General features: G+C 44.5%; 1 protein-coding gene across 1 annotated transcript in view; it reads right to left on the bottom strand.

The window, feature by feature from the left end:
- The window catches only part of HEBP2 (heme binding protein 2), a 28,072-nt gene extending 9,460 nt beyond the window's left edge, over positions 1-18,612 (bottom strand). Inside the window, exons 1-5 of the mRNA XM_073337460.2 lie at positions 18,261-18,612; positions 17,796-17,868; positions 14,912-15,047; positions 9,346-9,526; positions 7,645-7,741 (exon numbers count right to left, since the gene is read on the bottom strand). Coding sequence (XP_073193561.1) covers positions 7,645-7,741; positions 9,346-9,526; positions 14,912-15,047; positions 17,796-17,867 — 486 coding nt within the window. The 5' untranslated portion in view covers position 17,868; positions 18,261-18,612. The remainder of the gene's footprint in view (positions 1-7,644; positions 7,742-9,345; positions 9,527-14,911; positions 15,048-17,795; positions 17,869-18,260) is intronic.
- Positions 18,613-19,675: the final 1,063 nt, after the last annotated feature.

The following is a 19,675-nucleotide window of genomic DNA, read 5'->3' as shown; positions in this document are numbered from 1 at the left end:
ATATTCTTAGGCCAGGTCTAATTTTGTCCACATCGTAATGTTGAGTAGGGATGTGGGTTCTTTTACATATCTATGCTAGCATTTTATTTCACTAACCAAACTGGTAGAAGCAACACCAGCAGCAAAAGTACGTTTTTGCCCGTATATGCTCTGTCTACATTAGGAGGATTTTGGTGATATAGCTCTATAACTCTAAAAGTCTATTGCTACGACTTTTGAAATGTAGACTAGGCCTTAAAAAATCTCCACTAACCATATCCAGGGAGTTGGAGGGGAGAAAATGCAACCCTCAGCCCTATGCAACTGAACAAAGACATTTCATCCAAATCCTTCATTTAGTGTTACTGTTGGAAGGCTTGTTTGCATATCCTCCAACTAGTTGTTTGACTGTTGATGTGAGTCAGAAATGATTACTGAATCTACCTAGCTATGATATGATTTTCAGTTTTCCTCTTCTTTGCTCACTTGCTTTTCAATTCCATTGAGTATTCTCTCAAGTTTGCTCTTTATTAACTAATTTTATACTTCTTTAGCTCTGACAACAGTATTTCTGTATTGGATCTTCAGTATATATACTCTACAACACATGAGCACAGTGACCCCAAGAGCAAAATGCAACCTGAGTCCACAACATTTATTTATAACTAAGGCTAAGTTTTTGTCACAGATATTTTTAATAAAAGTCATGGACAGGTCACAGGAAATAAACAAAACTTCACGGCAGCCCCTGACTTTCACTAAGAATATCCCTGACAAAAGGGGTAGGTGGGTTCAGCACCCACTGCTGCTGGGGCTCCTGGGTCCCCCACCAATGCAAAGTATGGGAGCTCTGGAGTCCCCTTACTCCTGGGGCTGGGCAGCTATGGGGTCCCCTCACCCCGGGCAGCTGGTAGCTGCAGGGTCTTCCAGCTGCTGGCTGCAGCGGCAGCTGTAGGGAGTCCCCGCTGCCTGCCGCGGCTGGGCAGCTACGTGGGGCTGTCCGCGCGCCGCAGCTGGGCAGCTGCACAGGGTCTGCTTGCCGCCTGGGCAGTTGCAGGGTCCCCCCTCACCAGGTTGGGAGCTGCGAGGGCAGGCCTGGCTGGGAACTCCAGCCCCAGGGCAAAAAATGTCAGGGAGGTCAATGGAAGTTACGGATTTCATGACATAATTGTAGCCTTATTTATAATATATACAAAACTGACACGATCCTGTTCAAACATAGGGTATGGATCCTCTGCTCCAATAAGCTTACCGTCTAGGCAAGACGAAGACTAATCAAAGGCCAATAGCTCAGATTCAGAAGGAGGTGGAGGTTATTGGTTATAAGAAGTTAGGGAAGGATTTCTGGAATACATGGATTTGAAGGAGGGGAGACTGTGTTTGACAGACAAGAGTGTAGACTGTTCCAAGCATAGGGAGCGCGTGAGACAAGGCACAGAGCCTAAAGTGACAGGAGAGGTGAAGTAGTACAGAGTATTGAGAGAGAACAGAATAAAAGAGGGGGAAATGAGAGCAAGATGTAAATGTGTGCAAGATTATGTATCACCCTGAAGATGACAAGAAGCTTGAAATTAATACCGTAAGAGACAAGAAGCCAATGCATGGATTATAGGAAGGCTGGGGAATGATTCAGTCAGAGCAGTGGCAAAGGAAAATTCTTTTAGCAGCAGGGTTTTTGTGGACTGCAGGGGAAAGAGCAAGGAGGCCAGAGGGAGAAAGGTAGTTAAAGCCAAAGTTGGTGAAGGCATGGGAATCAGTTTTAGAAGAGAGGAAAGGGCAGATTCTGGTGATATTAAAGGAGAAGAAATGGCAGGATGTAGCGAGATATGATGAGTCAGGGAGGAGAGAGAAGTCAAAGATGACATGGTTATGAATCAGACACAGGTAGGATAGCGGAGTTGTCAGTCATGCAAAGGAGGTGTAGGAGAGGAGCGAGGATGGAAGTTCACTTTTGGAAAGAGTGCATTTGTGATGGGACAGCAAAATGCTATATAGGCAACTTGAGATTCAAAGATGTGTGGAAGGGAAAAAAATCAGGTAGAGAAGATTTGGGACCCTGTATGTATCCAAGTGGGGCTTGAAACTCTCAGCAGATGACGTCATGGGGACAGTAAAGGTTAGGGGGGAAAAGAAGTGGCCAATGATAGAATTTTAAGGGAGACAAATAGAAAGGAGAGTGGAAAGACGCAGAGCACAGAGTTGTGGAAGCCAAGAGGGGACAAAGCAGGGAAGAAAGGTAAACAGTATGAAAGGCATTACATAGTTCAGAAAGAATGATGGAGACAGAACCCATGGATTTATCTAGGTGAGGGTCATTAGTGTCCTTGGGCAGGGCAGTTTCAGTGCAGAGGAAAGAGCAGAAACTAGATGGGAGGAGAGGAGATCAAGGATAAAGTTGAAGAGGGATGTAAATGCAGCCTGACTAGATACTGCACTGTATATGGAGGGCAAGATAGAGTGAAGGTTGAATCAAATTTTCTTCACCTTCCTCCCCCAAGATGGGGAGGGGAGGGAAACAAAAGCATGCTTCAAAGCACAAAGGAAGGGGAGGGTGGAAAGAGAGCTATTAAAAATAAAGGAGACAGAGAATCAAAAGACGTTTCAGATGTAGGAACATATCAAAAGGACAAAATGAGGGTTTAGGAGCAGAGAGAAGAGAGACCTCAGACTTGGAAACTGCTACAGAGGAGAGGAAGGAAAGAGTTTGACACTATTAGGAAAATGCATTCCATGGCAACCTGCATGTAGCAGTAAGGTGAAGATAAAACTAACTAACAGCAACCTTTTTTTGCTAGTGAGACAAACAATTTAGACTCCTCTCTGAAGGAGGAGAAGTGTAGGCAAATATTATAGTGGTTTATGTTTTTCTAATGATAAAATGAATAGGAAGTCATAAAGTCACTTAGCTCCTCTTTCCTGACTGCTTATATGTCTGTCTCTTGTAAAGCAGACACATCCTGCCCATTTTTTATCATTCGCGATTCCAAGACCCTTCAAGCTGCCAGTCATGCTAACTTAATGAATAGATACCACTAATTAATTGCCTTCCTTGAAAGAGGCAAGATTTCCTGCCAAGTCCCAACTGTAGGCCTTGTCTGTTCCAGTTTGACTAAATTAATTATAATTAACCCAGTGCAAACCCTCTAATGTAGAGTTACACAAACCAGCTTGACTGTCCTTTAAATCAGTTTAGCTTGACTAATTTAAAATCAATTTATTAAACCTGTGCAACGTTTCCTGTTTAGATAAGGTTTTACTCTTGTAAGTTTTCCAAATTCCTTTAACCACCAGCCCACATGGATTTATAGATAGAGGACCACTTCCCAAACCTCTAAAATATATGGAGTAGCCATCTATGATGTAATCAGGACAACAGTAGTGACAAAAGTTAATCCCTCCATGCTCCTTTTCCACCTGAAAAAATACAGATTGAGCAGGCATCAATGGCACCTCACACAGAACCAACAAGAGGGATATCCCGGTGGTGGCAATTGTACTCCTCAACACTGTGAAGATAGTGAAGATAGGCTATTCTATCCATGCGCAACATAATTGTGTAGTGAACATGCACGTCTTCTCTGGTATGCTTTGGATAACGCAAGCTTCTGCAGAGCCATCCTTTGCATGACTACCACTCACTTCTTTAACATAAGTTAGTGCCCCATCCCATCTAGTTAAAAATTTAAAACAATCTAATTGCATAAGATTATTAAACCTGGAAAATTCCTCAACACAAAACTTTAACTAAAACCCAATTAAGATTGCTGTGTAGCAATGTACTTAACTATTCTGTCCTTTTACATAACTGAAGCACTTACAAAAGACTTGAATAATTGGAGCATTTTAAGTCTTAGTCTGCCCACGTTATACCTTTATAAAACATATTTGTCTAGAAGTGCCTGTTTCATCATTATACAACCTTAACTTTGATCCAAAATTAATAGTATTCTTTCATAGTCAATACAGCAAATTCTTCTGAGAGAAACAGGATAAGTCTCTTGGTTCCATCATTTTAAGAGGACCTTAGAAAAGGATAGTGGAACATGATAATGGCCACTCTGGGAACTATAAACTCTGGGAACTGTGCCAGCTGACTCGGGGCAAGGGGCTGATTAATTGCAGTGCAGATGTTTGGGCTTGGACTGCAGCCTGCGCCCTACAACCCTGTGAGGTGGGAGGGTCCCAGAACTCAGACTGCAGCCCAAACACCTATATCACAATTAAACAGCCCTTTATCCCAAATCAGCTCAGAGAGCTCAAGCCCCACGAGCTTGAGTCAGTTGACCCGGCAAGCCACAGGTATCGAATTGCAATGTAGACATACTCTTTATGTTCAAAATCTGAATTAATACATGCTGAACAAAGATGATGGTAAAGGTCGAAGTGTCAGGTAATTTATTGCTCTGAAGGAGAGTAAATAATTTTCTAGCACTCCATTATGCAATAAGTACATTTCATTCACATAAATTACTTAGGCACTTTTGTTGATAAACATTCCAATGACTTTTTTTCAAACAACCTTTTGGGGCCAATCCCCAGTGAAATCAGTGGCAAAATTCCATTAATTTCAGTGGCAGATCAGGCCCTTTACCAGCAAATTCCAATCTCTATAGCGAATATCCCACCATATCGTTCCTTTCCTCTGTAATGTACTACCCTGATTAAACCAGATTTTAGAACTGTATTAGACAGCAGAAATCCTAACTACTGTAGAACCAAGATAGGAAAAGAAATCCAGCAAAAGATATAGGTTTAAAAAGTATATACTTATAAATTAGATCTAAAATTTATACCTCAGATTAATTTTTAATAAAAGCCTGACATTACTGTGTCTGTGGCAATAACAATTTTAGGAACACTAAAAAGCTCAGGAAACTCAGAAGTTTAAATTGAAAGAAAAAAACCTTATAGCAAACAAGAAGTGAAACAAAATAGGCTTATCTGTTCTGATCTCTCTGCAATAAATAAATAAATAAATAATGCAGCTGCAGCAATCCCTTGCTATTATCTTCTGTTGTCTCCTGCCCAATCCCCTTTTCTACCATGACCTCTTCATTGTCAGTCTAATATAGATTGTAAACTCCTCAGGGCAGAATTTAAGACTTCTAATTTGCTTGGAAAGGACCCTGGACAAGCATGGTGTTAAACAAATACATGTTATTTTACTTTAAGTGAAATTAACTTCTGGAACAACGCTTCATTTTTTAAAAGGTGAGAGCATGAAGATTCTGGGTTTAGAGGGTGCTTCTAGTTCCAGGCAGCTACTTTCTGTGTCCATTTAGAAGCAGGTTTGATGGATTCTAAAGCCAATCCTAACCAGCTCTCCTAAAACAGGAGATTGCAACAATGTGCCGACTTAAGGATGGTGAATTGCCTTTGTACTTTTGCTAATTTGGACTGATAATCTAGTCAAAGGATAAAAGCTTTTGAAGTCAACGCATCAGTAGTCACCATGAAAGTATATATCAATCCTAGTGTAAAAAGTAAAGGTAACAATTTAAATTACTTGAATATACTAACACTGGATATATAAGTGCCTGGACTAGTACCATAAAGCAAACAATGTATTTCAAAAGGCAAATGTTGGAGGCTTTGAGGCTAAAAATACCCAGACCTTGACAGTAATAGTTTGGTTATGTTGTATCACTGTCTATACTCTAGCAAGTGTAAAGCTGTTACCGTATGATGGCTGTTCAGTGGCCAACAAGAAATGCGTAAGTGGTCTCGGCTGAACTTGCAGTGAAGGAACGTCCACAATTCGCAGATGCCAGCATAATAATTCTCAGTACCAGGCATCCTTGCTGGCAGACTTGGCATAGAGGCCCAGGATTAAATAGACAGGAGGATCAGTCAGGCATTGGCAGGGTAGTACAGAGTAGTTTGCCCTGCACTGGGGAGAGATGACTTGCTCTCCTTGCTGCTGCCAATACAGCAACTATCATAATTACTAAATTAAGGTTTATAAAAATGGACTGGCAGTCCAGTGCTGGCACACTATATGCTGTCAAAGTTCAAACTCAGCTGCTCCAGTCAACAGCCTATTTGATCTCTATGGGCAAGAATCTGAGTAGCCCAAGGTGAGCTGAACCTAAGTTTTACTTACATTTTACAGCAAGGCCTCCCTAGTGTGGCAGACTGGAAATACCACAGCAACTACATTCATTTTTAAAAGTTGATTAAATTAAACATGAAAACAAAAATTGAGACAGTTGCCCTTTTTCATATCTTAGTTTGCATTTGTTCCCCTTTCAGCTTTTTCTTTTGACAATCCATAGTTGTGCTATAGATAAGCCCATTAGCAGGATGACTGCCTAGGAAAAGGAGTACTGCGGAAAGGGATCTGGGGGTCATAGTGGACCACAAGCTAAATATGAGTCAACAGTGTAACATTGTTGCAAAAAAAAGCAAAGATAATTCTGTATTAACAGGTGTGTTGTAAGCAAGACACAAGAAGTAATTCTTCCGCTCTACTCTGCGCTGATTAGGCCTCAACTGGAGTATTGTGTCCAGGTGTGGGCTCCACAGATCAGGAAAGTTGTGGACAAATTGGAGAAAGTCCAGAGAAGAGCAACAAAAATGATTAAAGATCTAGAAAACATGACCTATGAGGGAAGATTGAAAAAATTGGGTTTGTTTAGTCTGGAGAAGAGGAGACATGATAACAATTTTCAAGTATATAAAAGGTTGTTACAAGGAGGAGGGGAAAAAATTGTTCTTAACCTCTGAGGATAGGACAAGAAGCAATGGGCTTAAACTGCAGCAAGGGTGGTTTAGGTTGGACATTAGGGAAAACATCCTAACTGTCAGGGTGGTTAAGCACTGGCATAACTTGCCTAGAGAGGTTGTGGAATCTCCATCACTAGAGATTTTTAAGAGCAGGTTGGACAAACACCTGTCAGGGATGGTCTAGATAATACTTAGTCCTGCCTTGAGTGCACGGGATGGGATTAGATGACTTCTCGAGGTCCCTTCCAGTTCTATGATAGTTAATATTGATATTTAAACTGTCATCTTTGAGGTAATAACCCACTGAGATGATTGAGGCAATTCAAACCTCTCAGTTACTGTTTTTCTGCTGGTTGCAGACAAAGACACTAAGTTCTTGTTTTCTACACAACCACTGCAGATACAGACTTTCCTAAAAAAAAAATAAAAGCTTATTGTGAAGCGCAGTTCTGTGGTGAGGGATAGGTTCTGCAGTAAAGAGTGTAGCCACAGAATACATAGGAAGAGTTCCCTGTGTTATGCTGTAGCAACCTCTCTAGCTGTGTGCTAAATTGCAGTGATGGATTTTAAAGGGAGGGAGATAGGGAACATGGTGTGAAGTGGAAGGAACAGGAAAACAGGAAAAATTTCATGGCTTTCTACTCTAACTGAAAGTGTGATCACTCTCATACAATTGACAGAATGGGGGAAACTGTACTGTCATTCTAGAAGAGGCACGTTTGAAATCTGATACATTATAATCTGTCTATATGTTAAAAACTATTACATACAATTCCCAGGCAAAAAAAAATGTCTGAATAAACTGAACTTCTGTCTCTAAAGAAAGTATTTTGTTTCCTATTCTTGATTGCTGGGGTTTCCATTTCTCTTGATAAGCCACACCTCATTGTGTCTATTAAGCAATTTAAAAGGGCTGTCATAGCCAGCAGTATAATAGACCTTTTCATCAAACACTTTCCCATCCCGCTTCAAACTTTCTGCTAGTGTCAGTAGTTCTTCTTGGTTCTTTGTGGCACTGGAATATCCTCCAAAGGACCTGCCAATAATAATAAACAGTAAGAGAACATGAAGAAAGATTATCACTAATAAATCTAAGCTTGTTCTCTATGCAGCTTGTCTAAATCCAGCATGGGTCAGCAGTCATTTTTTGAAACCATATAGTCCAGTCCTTTCAGGGACTGTTCCCTACAGCCCGTTTTCTAGTACTTTGTCCAGTTTTGTTTGTTTCATATGATGAAGCTTCTGCAACTTCCTTTAAGATAATTTCACAGTAACAGACTTTACCAATGGGAAAATGGGGTATCTTCAAGCCTTCATGAGAGCTGTTCCTCTTGGTGTAAATGTAAAATGTATGACCACATGCCTTATTTTGTACTTGTAAAGGGTGTTGTTTTGATGTCCTGAGAGTGCCACTGTGAAAAACAAAATTCCAAGGAACGTGGCTTTGAACACCCAGGATTAATGTTCAAGAACAGGGATGGATAGATGGGACGCTTTCCCCAGCACTCATTTAAATTTTCTTTTTCAGTAGTTTGTAACTATGGAAAAATACGACCTGAAGCTTACATGGAAAATGAAGTTAGTTACTTTATGCCTGAAAGTTAACTTTGTCTTAGAACAACTTGTTTTGGTTTAGATTTGGCAGTGGGGAAATTCATCAATTAACATTTTGCTGTCTACTTGAACATATATTCTTAACTATTTTAAACTGGGAAAAGTACAGTGTTTTTTCCAATCCCAAGTCTTTCACGATGTTTTCATTAATATACAGTAAAATATAAATTTTTTTAAAAGAATGCAAGATGATCTCCATCTCGGGATGTTCAACAAAATATTTTCAGGACATGTGACTTCTGTATACTAATTATACTTACTGGGCTCATGTGAAAAAGGTTCTGAGGATACAGAGATTTGGATTGAATTACAGGCTAGTACAGTGGTCCCCAAACTGTGGGGCACATCATGGAGGAATGTTTGCCAGTGGGGGAGGGAGAGGGAAAAGAGTGCGGCAGAGCCCGGGCCAGTCCCCATGCGGGGGTGGGAAAGGAGCGCCACCCAGCCCCGCTCTGCTTCCAGCTCTGCTTTGGCCCCAACCACAGCTGCAGCCCCAGTTACTGGCTGCGGCTCCGCATCCGGCCACAGACCCCATTGTGGCCTGGGCGGGGCTCTGCTCCCGGCTCCAGCCTCACTCCCAACCCCAGCCTTGCCCCTAGCCTTGGCCCCTGGCTGCAGCTCCATTCCTAGCCCTGCTCCTGGCCTCAGACCTGCCCCCAGCCTTGGCCGCCTTACTCCTGTCCATGCCCCACTCACAGCCCCAGCTCCCACGGGGTGGGGTGGGGTGGACAAAGGTATGGGGGTCAAAACCATGAAAAGTTTGGGGACCCCCTGGCTAGTATAAAGTGAATTACTCATTCAATAAAGCATGTGCATGCACCATCTTATTCCTCAACTGACTGCCACAAGGTGGCAGCCACAGTTTAGCTGAAGAATATCACATTGCGTTGCTATATTTTTAGAAAGTGTCAGGACTTACCTCTTCTTTTGAGGACTAAAAAGATTTTTGATCATATATAAGCTGTCTTGTGCACACAGATTTACTACGTGTACTTTGCAGAGTTGCAGTAGTTAGTTAATACGTACCTGACAAACACAGTCATTTCTGGTCTGTTTTCAATGAAACTGTCTGACTCAGATGGCTTAGGTGGATCAGCTTGATGATCAGATGGTATATAAAAAGAAACTGTAATAGTGGACTTGCAGAATGGGCCTGCACCAGGTTCCACGTGGCATGTTACTGGAGCTGTCATCTCTATCTTCATCCCTATCAGAGGCAAATAAGCAACAGCTACAGCTCTGTCACAAATATCAGGCCAGATAATGTAGAGTGTCAAGAAAGAGAACACAGTGGTGGCTTTATCAGAGGTTGCCTTTGATTTATATTTAAGAAAAGATAGTTTTAATTCATACGTGTTTTTTCCATTGTTGCATTGTATTAGGATTATCTTGTCTGCTTGTAATATTTTTTAAAGGAAATGCATAAGGGCAAATTTCTGCTTGTATGCAGTAGATCCCTTTGTCTCGATTGTTGACATTCCACTACCACAGACCAAACTTCTTAAGCCTTGCAGCAGCATGTAGGGTACGTATAGCTAAATGCCGCAGTGATAGGTAGGCTGCATCCACGCTGTGAAAGGCTCTGGCAGAGGAGAGACAGCAGTAAAAGGCTCCTGCACCTTTCCCCACCGCCTCCCTCTGCTGGATCCTTTCCCTACCAGAGTCTTTCCCCATTGCTGGAGCCTTTCTCTGGGGCAGGAAAAGGCTCTGGCAGTGAGGAGGCAGCAGGCCCCTACACTGCTAAATACAGCAGTGTATACAAGGGAGCAATGGCTTGGGTGTGCAGAGAACCATGTAGGGTACATAGCCTAAGGCTTTTGGTGCGTATCTACTCGCCTAAGCAGTGCCTCACCATCTACACTGCTCTTTAAACCTGCCTGGGGGTTGTGCAACATCTGTACTCTACATGCTGCTATATGTCTACATTGCAGTTGGAAGCAAACCTCCAGCCCAGCCAGATACTTGAGCTACCATACTAAAAATAATTGTGTTGCCCTTGTGGCCCTGGTGCAGGCTTGGGTCCCGCTTGGCTTGAGCTCACGGGGCTAGACCAAGTGATCACAGGAGCCACAATGTCCACTCAGCTATTTTTAGTATGCTAGCATCAGCCTCTTTATCCAGGCTGGGAGGCTCGCTCCCAGCTGCAGTGTATACATACCCATAGTCTTGGGCTAGTCAATACTTGCTATCAAAAGGTCATCTTGGAGACAGCTTTTTTTTTAAACTCAAAATTGAAAAAAGACTTATGCAGTACAAAAGCACAATGAAGCCTAACTCTTTTTTCTTTTTTAGAGGACCACGGTCAAGTAGTTTTAGGTTCAAAGTTTATTAACTTAAACTTAACTCGTCATTTGGTAGGAAATGCCCTCTACACTCTGGCTGTTTTAGGGCAGCTGCAGTTGATTTTTATAAAAGTGAGCATCATCAGCTATATCTGACCTTTGTATAGGTTCTGTGCTGCAGAGCAAAATAATTTATAACTGTATCAAAAATAAACTACATGTCAATCACTGATGAATGCCCCAAAATAACAGTGAGGAAGAGGAATATTCAGCACATCAGTGGTTTCAAACTAATTTTCAGGTTCTAAAGTCACATGAACCAGCTCATACAGCTTTGATGTACCAGTATGCAGTGGGCTGGGACACTTCAGCATCTGCTGAAACCAGCCTACTGGAGAGGAAGAGTTAGCTATTTTGTTTTTAGTTATAAAGGCCTGGTTGTGGGGAGTTTCTCTCTCAAGGGGGTGTAGGAGTTTTGAGAAATATTCCTGTGATGGGGTTCTCTCCCCACCAGGTCTGGAGGGTTGAAGTGGCTAGGCAGGCCAATTAACTGCCCAGGCTGCACCTGAAGGAGACAGGGAATAGGCCACTAACTGGAAATGGGCTCAGCTGGGCAGGAACAGGAGGGGCCTGTATAAAGCCCAAGAGCAGTAAGGGGCTTATAAGGAAGTAGTCTACTATCTCTCTCTGGGAGGAGGGCTGGTAAACCCAGAAAGAGGGGGAAGCTAGATGAGTAGGAAAAAGCCCAGGGAAACAGCAGCCAGGGATAGGACTGTACAGACCTTGGCTTTTGTTACAGGGTCCCTGGGCTTGTACCCAATGTAGAGGGTAGGGCAGAGTTCCCCTACCAGCCACTGTGAAGTCACCACTTGGAGATGACAGCTCGTCTGGAAGGAAGTTGAATTCCCCAGATGGGGAGGACCTTAATGACCTGGCTGGAGGACCAAGCCATGAACAGAAAGCTGCAGCTCCAGGAGTGATAGGGGCTGCAGGGTGAAAGAAACCAGGCAGAGACAAGGGCAGCATCTGGCAAAAGGTAGTCACCAGGAGGAGATGCTACTAGCAGTGAGTACACCCTGTGATTATCACCTTATATCTTAAAGAAAGCCACTTACCTTCCTCCACCTTGGCTCCTCTTCCAGTGGAACACTGTAGTATTGTGAATGGTATGATAAGTGTATTTGAAAGGGCTTTTGAAGTGAGGGGGTGGGGAAGAAAGGGGCAGGGTAAACTTAGAAGCATTCATGTGCTGAATGTTTCTCTTCCCTGCTGTTGTTAGGAGTATTCAGGGTGTTAAATATTTTTAAAGCCATAAGAGCATCTCCTCTCGGCTATCCTAACTCCTAAAAGGACACACTACTATGTTGGCTTTTATGCCTTACGACAGTGGTTCTCAAACTTTTGTATTTATGACTCCTTTTACGCAGCAAGCCTCTGAGTGCAACCTGCCCCCTTATAAATTAAAAACACATTTAAGCAGCTTGCTAAATAAAAAAGGACATATGATATAAATTCAGACAGAATAGAGGAAAAGTAATTGGAATTTACTACTAACACTTTTACCCAAAATTAACCACTAACATCAACAAATATTTCTTTTGGAAAAAATTACAACTGTTAATGCATGTGATGGGGTGTCTACCCAACACACAGCCTGAAGAGGGAAGGCAGACCAATTAACTTTATTAGGCTGCACCTGGAAGGAAGCCAGGGACTGATGATGGTTGATGAAGCCCAGCTGGGGGAGGAGCTGGGCTAGGCTTATAAAGAAAGCTACAAGGAGGAGCTCTGCTGCCTAAAGAAGGGTGTTATGGCAGTTTGGGGAGACAGTAAAACTAGGATCCTGCCTCAGACTACAGAATCTGACAAGACTGGGGTGGGGGGAAGTAGCCACAGAGAGAGCTCCCCAGGAGCAGAAGCTGGGGAAGTAAACTAGGAAAGAGCCCAGGAAAATAGCAACAAGGTCAGAGCTTGAGTATAGCATGGTTGCTAGGCAGAGGGTCCCTGGGCTGGAACCTGGGGCAGTGGATAGGCCTGGGTTCTCCTGCTGTCCACTGGGAAAGTGGCACTTATTTGGCAGTGGATCAGAAGACTGAGACAGTTTGTCCAGTGCATCTTCATTACCTGGGAAGGAGAAGACTATAGTAACCTGGCCAGAGGGCCAAGTCTCCAAGAAGGAGTAACCTGTTTCCACTGAGAGACCCCCTTTGGCTTGCTCGCCCTGTGGTGTATCAGCGTCTGAGGATGAGCTCTGCCCGGGCTACCACAACGAGGTGCCCAGTGATAAGTAAACCCCATGATAAGGCATAACATGCTTAAAATGCTTTGTCGCTTATTGTTTACCTTTTTCAATAGCTTAAAATACAAATATATTCAGCCATCAATAGCAATCAATCAGAAGTCAAGCTTATAGGGGATAGGAGCCCCTGGTAGTATTAAGGGTATTTAGTATTTGATCTATTCCAGATGCCATTTAAATATGATTAACTTTTCCTATACCCACTACTAAGAGAGATTTAATAAAGCCCCTTTAAATGCTGCTGCTTATTGCAATTTAGGTACTAAGGAAGACCCATGGATTCACCAAGGGAAAGTCATGCCTGACTAATCTAATTGCCTTCTATGATGAGATAACTGGTTCTGTGGATGAAGGGAAAGCAGTGGACATGTTATTCCTTGACTTTAGCAAACCTTTTACATGGTCCCCCACAGTATTCTTGTCAGCAAGTTAAAGTAGTATGGGCTGGATGGATGCACTACAAGGTGGGTAGAAAGTTGGCTAGATTGTCAGGCTCAACGGGTAGTGATCAATGGCTCCATGTCCAGTTGGCAGCCGCTATCTAGCGGAGTGTCCCAAGGGTCGGTCCTGGGGCCGGTTTTGTTCAATATCTTCATTAATGATCTGGAGGATGGTGTGGATTGCACCCTCAGCAAGTTTGCGGCCGCTAAACTGGGAGGAGTGGTAGATACGCTGGAGGGTAGGGATAGGATACAGAGGGACCTAGACAAATTGGAGGATTGGGCCAAAAGAAATCTGATGAGGTTCAACAAGGACAAGTGCAGAGTCCTGCACTTAGGACAGAAGAATCCAATGCACAGCTACAGACTAGGGACCGAATGGCTAGGCAGCAGTTCTGCAGAGAAGGACCTAGGGGTGACAGTGGATGAGAAGCTAGATATGAGTCAACAGTGTGCCCTTGTTGCCAAGAAGGCCAATGGTATTTTGGGGTGTATAAGTAGGAGCATTGCAGCAGATCGAGGGAAGTGATCATTCCCCTCTATTTGACATTGGTGAGGCCTCATCTGGAGTACTGTGTCCAGTTTTGGGCCCCACACTACAAGAAGGATGTGGAGAAATTGGACAGAGTCCAGCGAAGCGCAACAAAAATGATTAGGGGTCTGGAACACATGAGTTATGAGGAGAGGCTGAGGGAACTGGGATTGTTTAGTCTATGGAAGAGAAGAATGAGGGGGGATTTGATAGCTGCTTCTAACTACCGGAAAGGTGGATCCAAAGAGGATGGATCTAGACTATTCTCAGTGATAGCAGATGACAGGACAAGGAGTAATGGTCTCAAGTTGCAGTGGGGGAGATTTAGGTTGGATATTGGGAAAAACTTTCCCAGTAGGAGGGTGGTGAAACACTGGAATGCGTTACCTAGGGAGGTGGTGGAATCCCCTTCCTTAGAAGTTTAAGGTCAGGCTTGACAAAGCCCTGGCTGGGATGATTTAGTTGGGGATTGGCCCTGCTCTGGGCAGGGGGTTAGACTAGATGACCTCCAGAGGTCCCTTCCAACTCTGATATTCTATGATTCTATGCTTTGTTAAGGAAGTGTTTCCTAAAGTGTACAGTGTGTATCCACCTGGGTGGAGTGAGGGACTATTTGCAAGATGGGTGTGCAGAAAGACCAACTGGCCTCTAGAGTCTTTAAAAAAAACAAAAACCTCACTGTTATAACTTTCAAAACTAAAGAGTGTTTCTTAGTTAACTAATACAGAGACCTTTCCCTGAGTCTGCACAGAGCCTGAAACAATGGCTGCTAACACCGATGGTACTTTAATTGTCCACATTAACTATTTCACTGCTCAAAGCAGAAGGAAGATCTATACCATAACCACCAGCATTCCCAAAGTCAGGTGTGGAAGGAGCACAAAAGACTAGTGGAGATGTATGGATTAAGAGAGGTATACCCTTTGCCATCACATAGGGTTCCTGAGTGACAGGACTGGCTTTCCTTTCCTGAAAGCGCTCAGCTTTCAAAAGTTTAGAAACACTGAATTATTGAGCAGTATAGTTCAGAGCATCTTACCTTTCTCATTCTTGCCCTGAATATAGTCAAAGAGCTTCATGAAGCCAGTGCTGACAGCTGAATCATAGTCCATTGATTTAACAGAAGTGGCAACCCATTTAGCTGGTTCATACTGCCGGACTTCATAATCTGAAGCCTGTAAACAACCAAAAAAAGAAACTATCAAGAATAGCGCTTCACATGAGCATCAGAGCATAAGTGATTAGGTGTTCACAGAAACAGAATTCCTTCATTTTTACACCACAGGCTTAGCCTTATCTAACAAACTTTTTTAAAGGGGGAGGAGTATTAACCAGCCTGACATTGCTGGAGAAAATGATTAGGTACTAGACAGTAGGAACAGAGAGCCCAACTATTGCTCAATGCTTGGAACAGTGTTGCAGGTCAAGTTCAGATCAAAACATGAAGTTTTTATTTATTTTTTAAAAAGTCAGGAAATATATGGAAGTTTTTCCTGTGTTGATTTATCCAGGTTGCACATTGCTGTAATGGTAAAGAACATAAAGGGAACAAAACAGTGGTTCTCAAACTTTTGAACTGGTGACCCCTTTCACATAGCAAGACTGAGTGTGACCTCTTCACCCTCTCCCCCCTTTATAAATTAAAAACACTTTTAAATATATTTTACACCATTATAAATGCTGGAGGCAAAGTGGGGTTTGGGGTGGAAGCTGACAGCTCATGATCCCCCCCGCATGTAATAACCTCACAACCCCCACTTTAAGAACCTCTGGAATAAAGCTTTTTTACTATTATAATTAAAACCCAAGATTACCATAACAATTTTAATCTTCCTTTATTTTAGTCTGACAGCACTTTGTGAAGAAAAAATAAACAATAAATTTCTCTGGGTGGTTTGTGTGGGGCTTTGACTCAGTCAAAAAAAGAAAATTATAAAAAAAAAGGCATTAAAGGAAAACCACCACTTTTTTAAAACAGTCTAACAAGTAATGTAGTCTAGTGTGCAATATGAGTAAGTCAAAGAAATAGTATGAGGTTAATAACTTTTGGGGGGAAATTCACTTACCAGATACCATTAATATATTGATCAGAAATTCACAAACTTTTTTTTGTGACCCACATCTTACTACAGTACCTCTCATGGCTCACTTCCCCTCATAAACACCTGGACCACCTCAGAATGATCTCTGTGACAACTGCAATGATTACTTGAATTGCAAAGTAACCTCTATTTGACATAAAACTTTCTGCTATTAATCAGCCAGTCCCTTGAAACAGCCATAAAGTTTTCAGTGGACCACACATCAAAGTTTGACAGTCTCTGTCTTACACTATCAAGGGGGAAAACCATAAACAATCTAAGGCTGTGATTTCACAAATACATGCATAACTTTTCTCAGTGAAGTAGTCATCTTGTCTTCAGTGGGACTACTCATAAGAAAAGTTACACACTTGTATACGTGTTTGGAGAACCAGAGCTTAATTTACTTCAGGAACTCTGGAGATTTGGTTCAATTCCTATATTGCTCATAGTACATTGGGCAATCACTTACCGTCTCTGCCCCTTAGTTTTCTTATCTGTAAAATGGGTATAGTACTGCTGTACCTTACACGGATATTGAAGATAATTCATTAATATTTGAGGTTCTCAGAGCTTGCACAGAAGAACAGTGAGTGCATGGCAGGCTGGGCCGTAAAACTACCTTGCACACAGCAAATTAGTGCTAACTCACTGTCTATGAAGACCCTGCTGCTGCACACCAAAACCACCCTAGTACGCTTTGATCTACGAGTAGTTCAATGTGCACTAGGGAACATCTGATGCACAGCAAGAGGGTCCACATGGAAACTTAGTGCATGGCATGCTAGTGCAAGGTAGATTTACATGCTAGTCTGCTGTGCACTAACTGTTCATCTTCTAGAAAAGCTTTCAGACATTAAAATAATGGGAAGCAATACAAGTATACTGTGTATTTTTGCTGACCAAACTGCAACACAAAATATAAACTCCCCTATTTCATCTTTTCCAACTCTAGTTAGCAAAAGGCTGTCACAGTAGGATTGCAAATCCAGAGCAAAAGAAGTGTAAACCAGCTATTTTATTTGCCTTTACAAGAATTCCGTAGAAATAGTTCTACTGATTTTTAAGTTTAGGAAACCTCTGTTTACACAATTTTGATTTATAACCCTAAATCAACCTGACTGTGTACTTAATGTGGCTACAGCAACCTTAAGTTCTGCATTTATTTGCATTTTATTTTAAACATGCAAGATTGTTGTTGCCTTTAGGTTAGTTTTCTGTATTTTATTTCATCCTAGAGGAATAGCTAGCTAGTCCTGACACCATGGAGATTATTGGTTTGCATGGCTCCAATTGCAGGTGGAAACAAACACCCCAGAACTATAGCATTGCATAACGTTTTTTATGCAAGTCACCATGTCATAGCTACTGCAAAAACCTACCTACTGCACTGTGGTATCTTGTATCTCTCTAGTGAGCAGGAAATAACTAAAATTCCTGTCCAAGTTGACTTCTGCACTCCCCCCTTGCCCCCACTTTCCACAATGGTTATCCCAAGCTGAAGATGAGCCATTTAGGATGTTATGATCATTAGCCATTTAGCCCATTATGATCGTCTTGTCTCATCTTTTATATAACACAGCCCACAGAGCGCCAACAGTTCTAGCAACCTGAAGTCCTGCAGTTTGACTCTTATTTTTTTAATCACACTTATTTCCTCTGCTCTCCTAAGCCCTAGGACTAAAGTGCTTTACCTCAAGCTCCCTGCCATGCCCCCTATTTTGGTGAGACGTAAGCCTGGCATATTTGACCAGAAAGGAAGGCAAATAAAATGAGTGAGAAATGGGGTGTTCTAGCACAGACAGCAGGGCCCCCTCTCCTTTTTGCTAAGAGGAATTTCACCTGGCTTGGTACCGCTGTCCACTTGGGCAGCTCCAGCCTGGAGGCGACAGCTTGTTTGTTGGGCTTCAGCATCCTGGGGAAATTAAAGCAGAGCGAAGTTAGGAGGGCCTTCCCTAGCCCCTCTCCCTTTGAGCCCCACCTAGGGTGACCAGATGTCCTGATTTTATAGGGACAGTCCTGTCTTGTATAGGTGCCTATACCCCCCTGAACTGCTGTCCCGATTTTTTTTATGCTTGCTGTCTGGCCACCCTAGCCCCCACCCGCAGCAGGGCACTCAGCCCCCTCTGTGCACCTCACCCACCCAGCCGTGGCGGGAGGGCTGGGATTAGCTCAGCACCTCTCTTCCCCCCTCCCCCTCCATCCCGGGGCCGGGCCAGCCCAGCACCGTCTCTCTGCCTCAGCAGCTCCCACCCAAATGCGCCCCCTGCCCTTCCCCAGCGGGCTGTCCCCCCGGCAAGCCCAAACCTCTGTCTGCCGGAGCCTGCCGGCTGCTTGGGGGCGGGCCAGGCGGCGAGGTTTCATAACCCCCGGAGCTGGGCACACCCGCCGCCCGCTGGGGCTCGGCCCCTGGCACCAGCAGGCTGCCCCCGCTGCGGGGAAATGCGCCCGCCGTGCAAGCCGCGGGCAGCCCCGGGACCCGCTCCGAGCGGCCCTTCCCCAGGCGAGGCGAGGCGCGGCGCGGGGGCTGCAGCGGCTTTCTGCCCCCCGCGATTCCTGGCAGCTGGTGAGCGGTGGCTCGGAGTTGCGCGAGCTCCGGGCTGCCCGGGGATAAGCCGGCTGGGTGGAGCTGAGGGCCGGGCCAAACGGCGTGGAGACGGGCGGGGAGGTGGCGGCGCCAGCCTGCTCTGTCCCTCCCCGCGGGGCCGTGCCGCGCCTGCCCGCCACTGGGCGCGCTATGAAAGCGCGGGGGGGGGGGGGCGCCCCGAGCGGTGATGGGGCTGTAAGGGGGCCCGACTCTCTGCAGCAGGGCGAGAGATTACACGGCGGCTTTACTAGTACCATGCGCGGAAACGGGCCACCCGGGGGGGTTACCCCGAGCACTAGTAACGGGAGGGTTGCCGAGCCGGGCTGCCACTTCTGCAGAGATGTGTCTGTCCCGGCGAGACAGAGAGTGTGTGTGTGTGGGGGGGTTCTCTAGCGCCATCGCCTTCACTGGAAATCACACCCGGTGAGATCTGAGCCCCAAGTCCCCCGACAGACCTTCCTGGCCAAGGGGAGTGCAGAGCCAGTGCTCCGGTTGGGGGCAGCGTGTGGACTCCCCTGGCCAGAAGCTGGACCTGCTGGCAGCTTTCGGGGCGCAGCTCGGTGCCAGCCAGGACAGGTAGGGACTAACCTGCCTTAGCACCACCGAGCAGACTTTTAATGGCCCAGTCAGCGGTGCTGAACAGAGCTGCCAGGGTCCCTTTTAGACCGGGTGTTCCAGTCAAAAACCGGACACCTGGTCACCCTAGACGTGCGCAGGAATTAAAATTTCACTGCTTTTGGAGGACCATGTTAAACACCCGCATTAGGCACATCACACTGTTGGGGACACTGGGGCACGGCCACTAGGTAACTCGAGGGGATGGAAGACCACGAGTGTCGATGAAGCCCCCTCGCACTAGGCCCCGGTGTCCTTGGGGGGGCCCCCCTCCCGCCTGGAGGCACTCGCAGCAGCTCTGCGTGCTAGGCCCAAGTGTCCTTGGCCCCCCCGCCTGGAGGCACACACAGCAGTTATGCTGAGAATCTGCAACACTATGTTGCAGAGTCAGACTGCCTGAAACTAAACAAGGCCAAACAGGGCACGTATGGAAGAACAGTGCTGAATAAAGCAGCTTTATGTATACTTTAATAAATGATGCAGAGAACCAGGGAACGAGCTGGGAACTGGATTGGCTGGC

This window comes from Lepidochelys kempii, chromosome 3 (assembly GCF_965140285.1).
Source record: "Lepidochelys kempii isolate rLepKem1 chromosome 3, rLepKem1.hap1, whole genome shotgun sequence".
NCBI lineage: Eukaryota > Metazoa > Chordata > Testudines > Cheloniidae > Lepidochelys > Lepidochelys kempii.
This window is presented reverse-complemented; position numbering and strand designations above follow the sequence as displayed.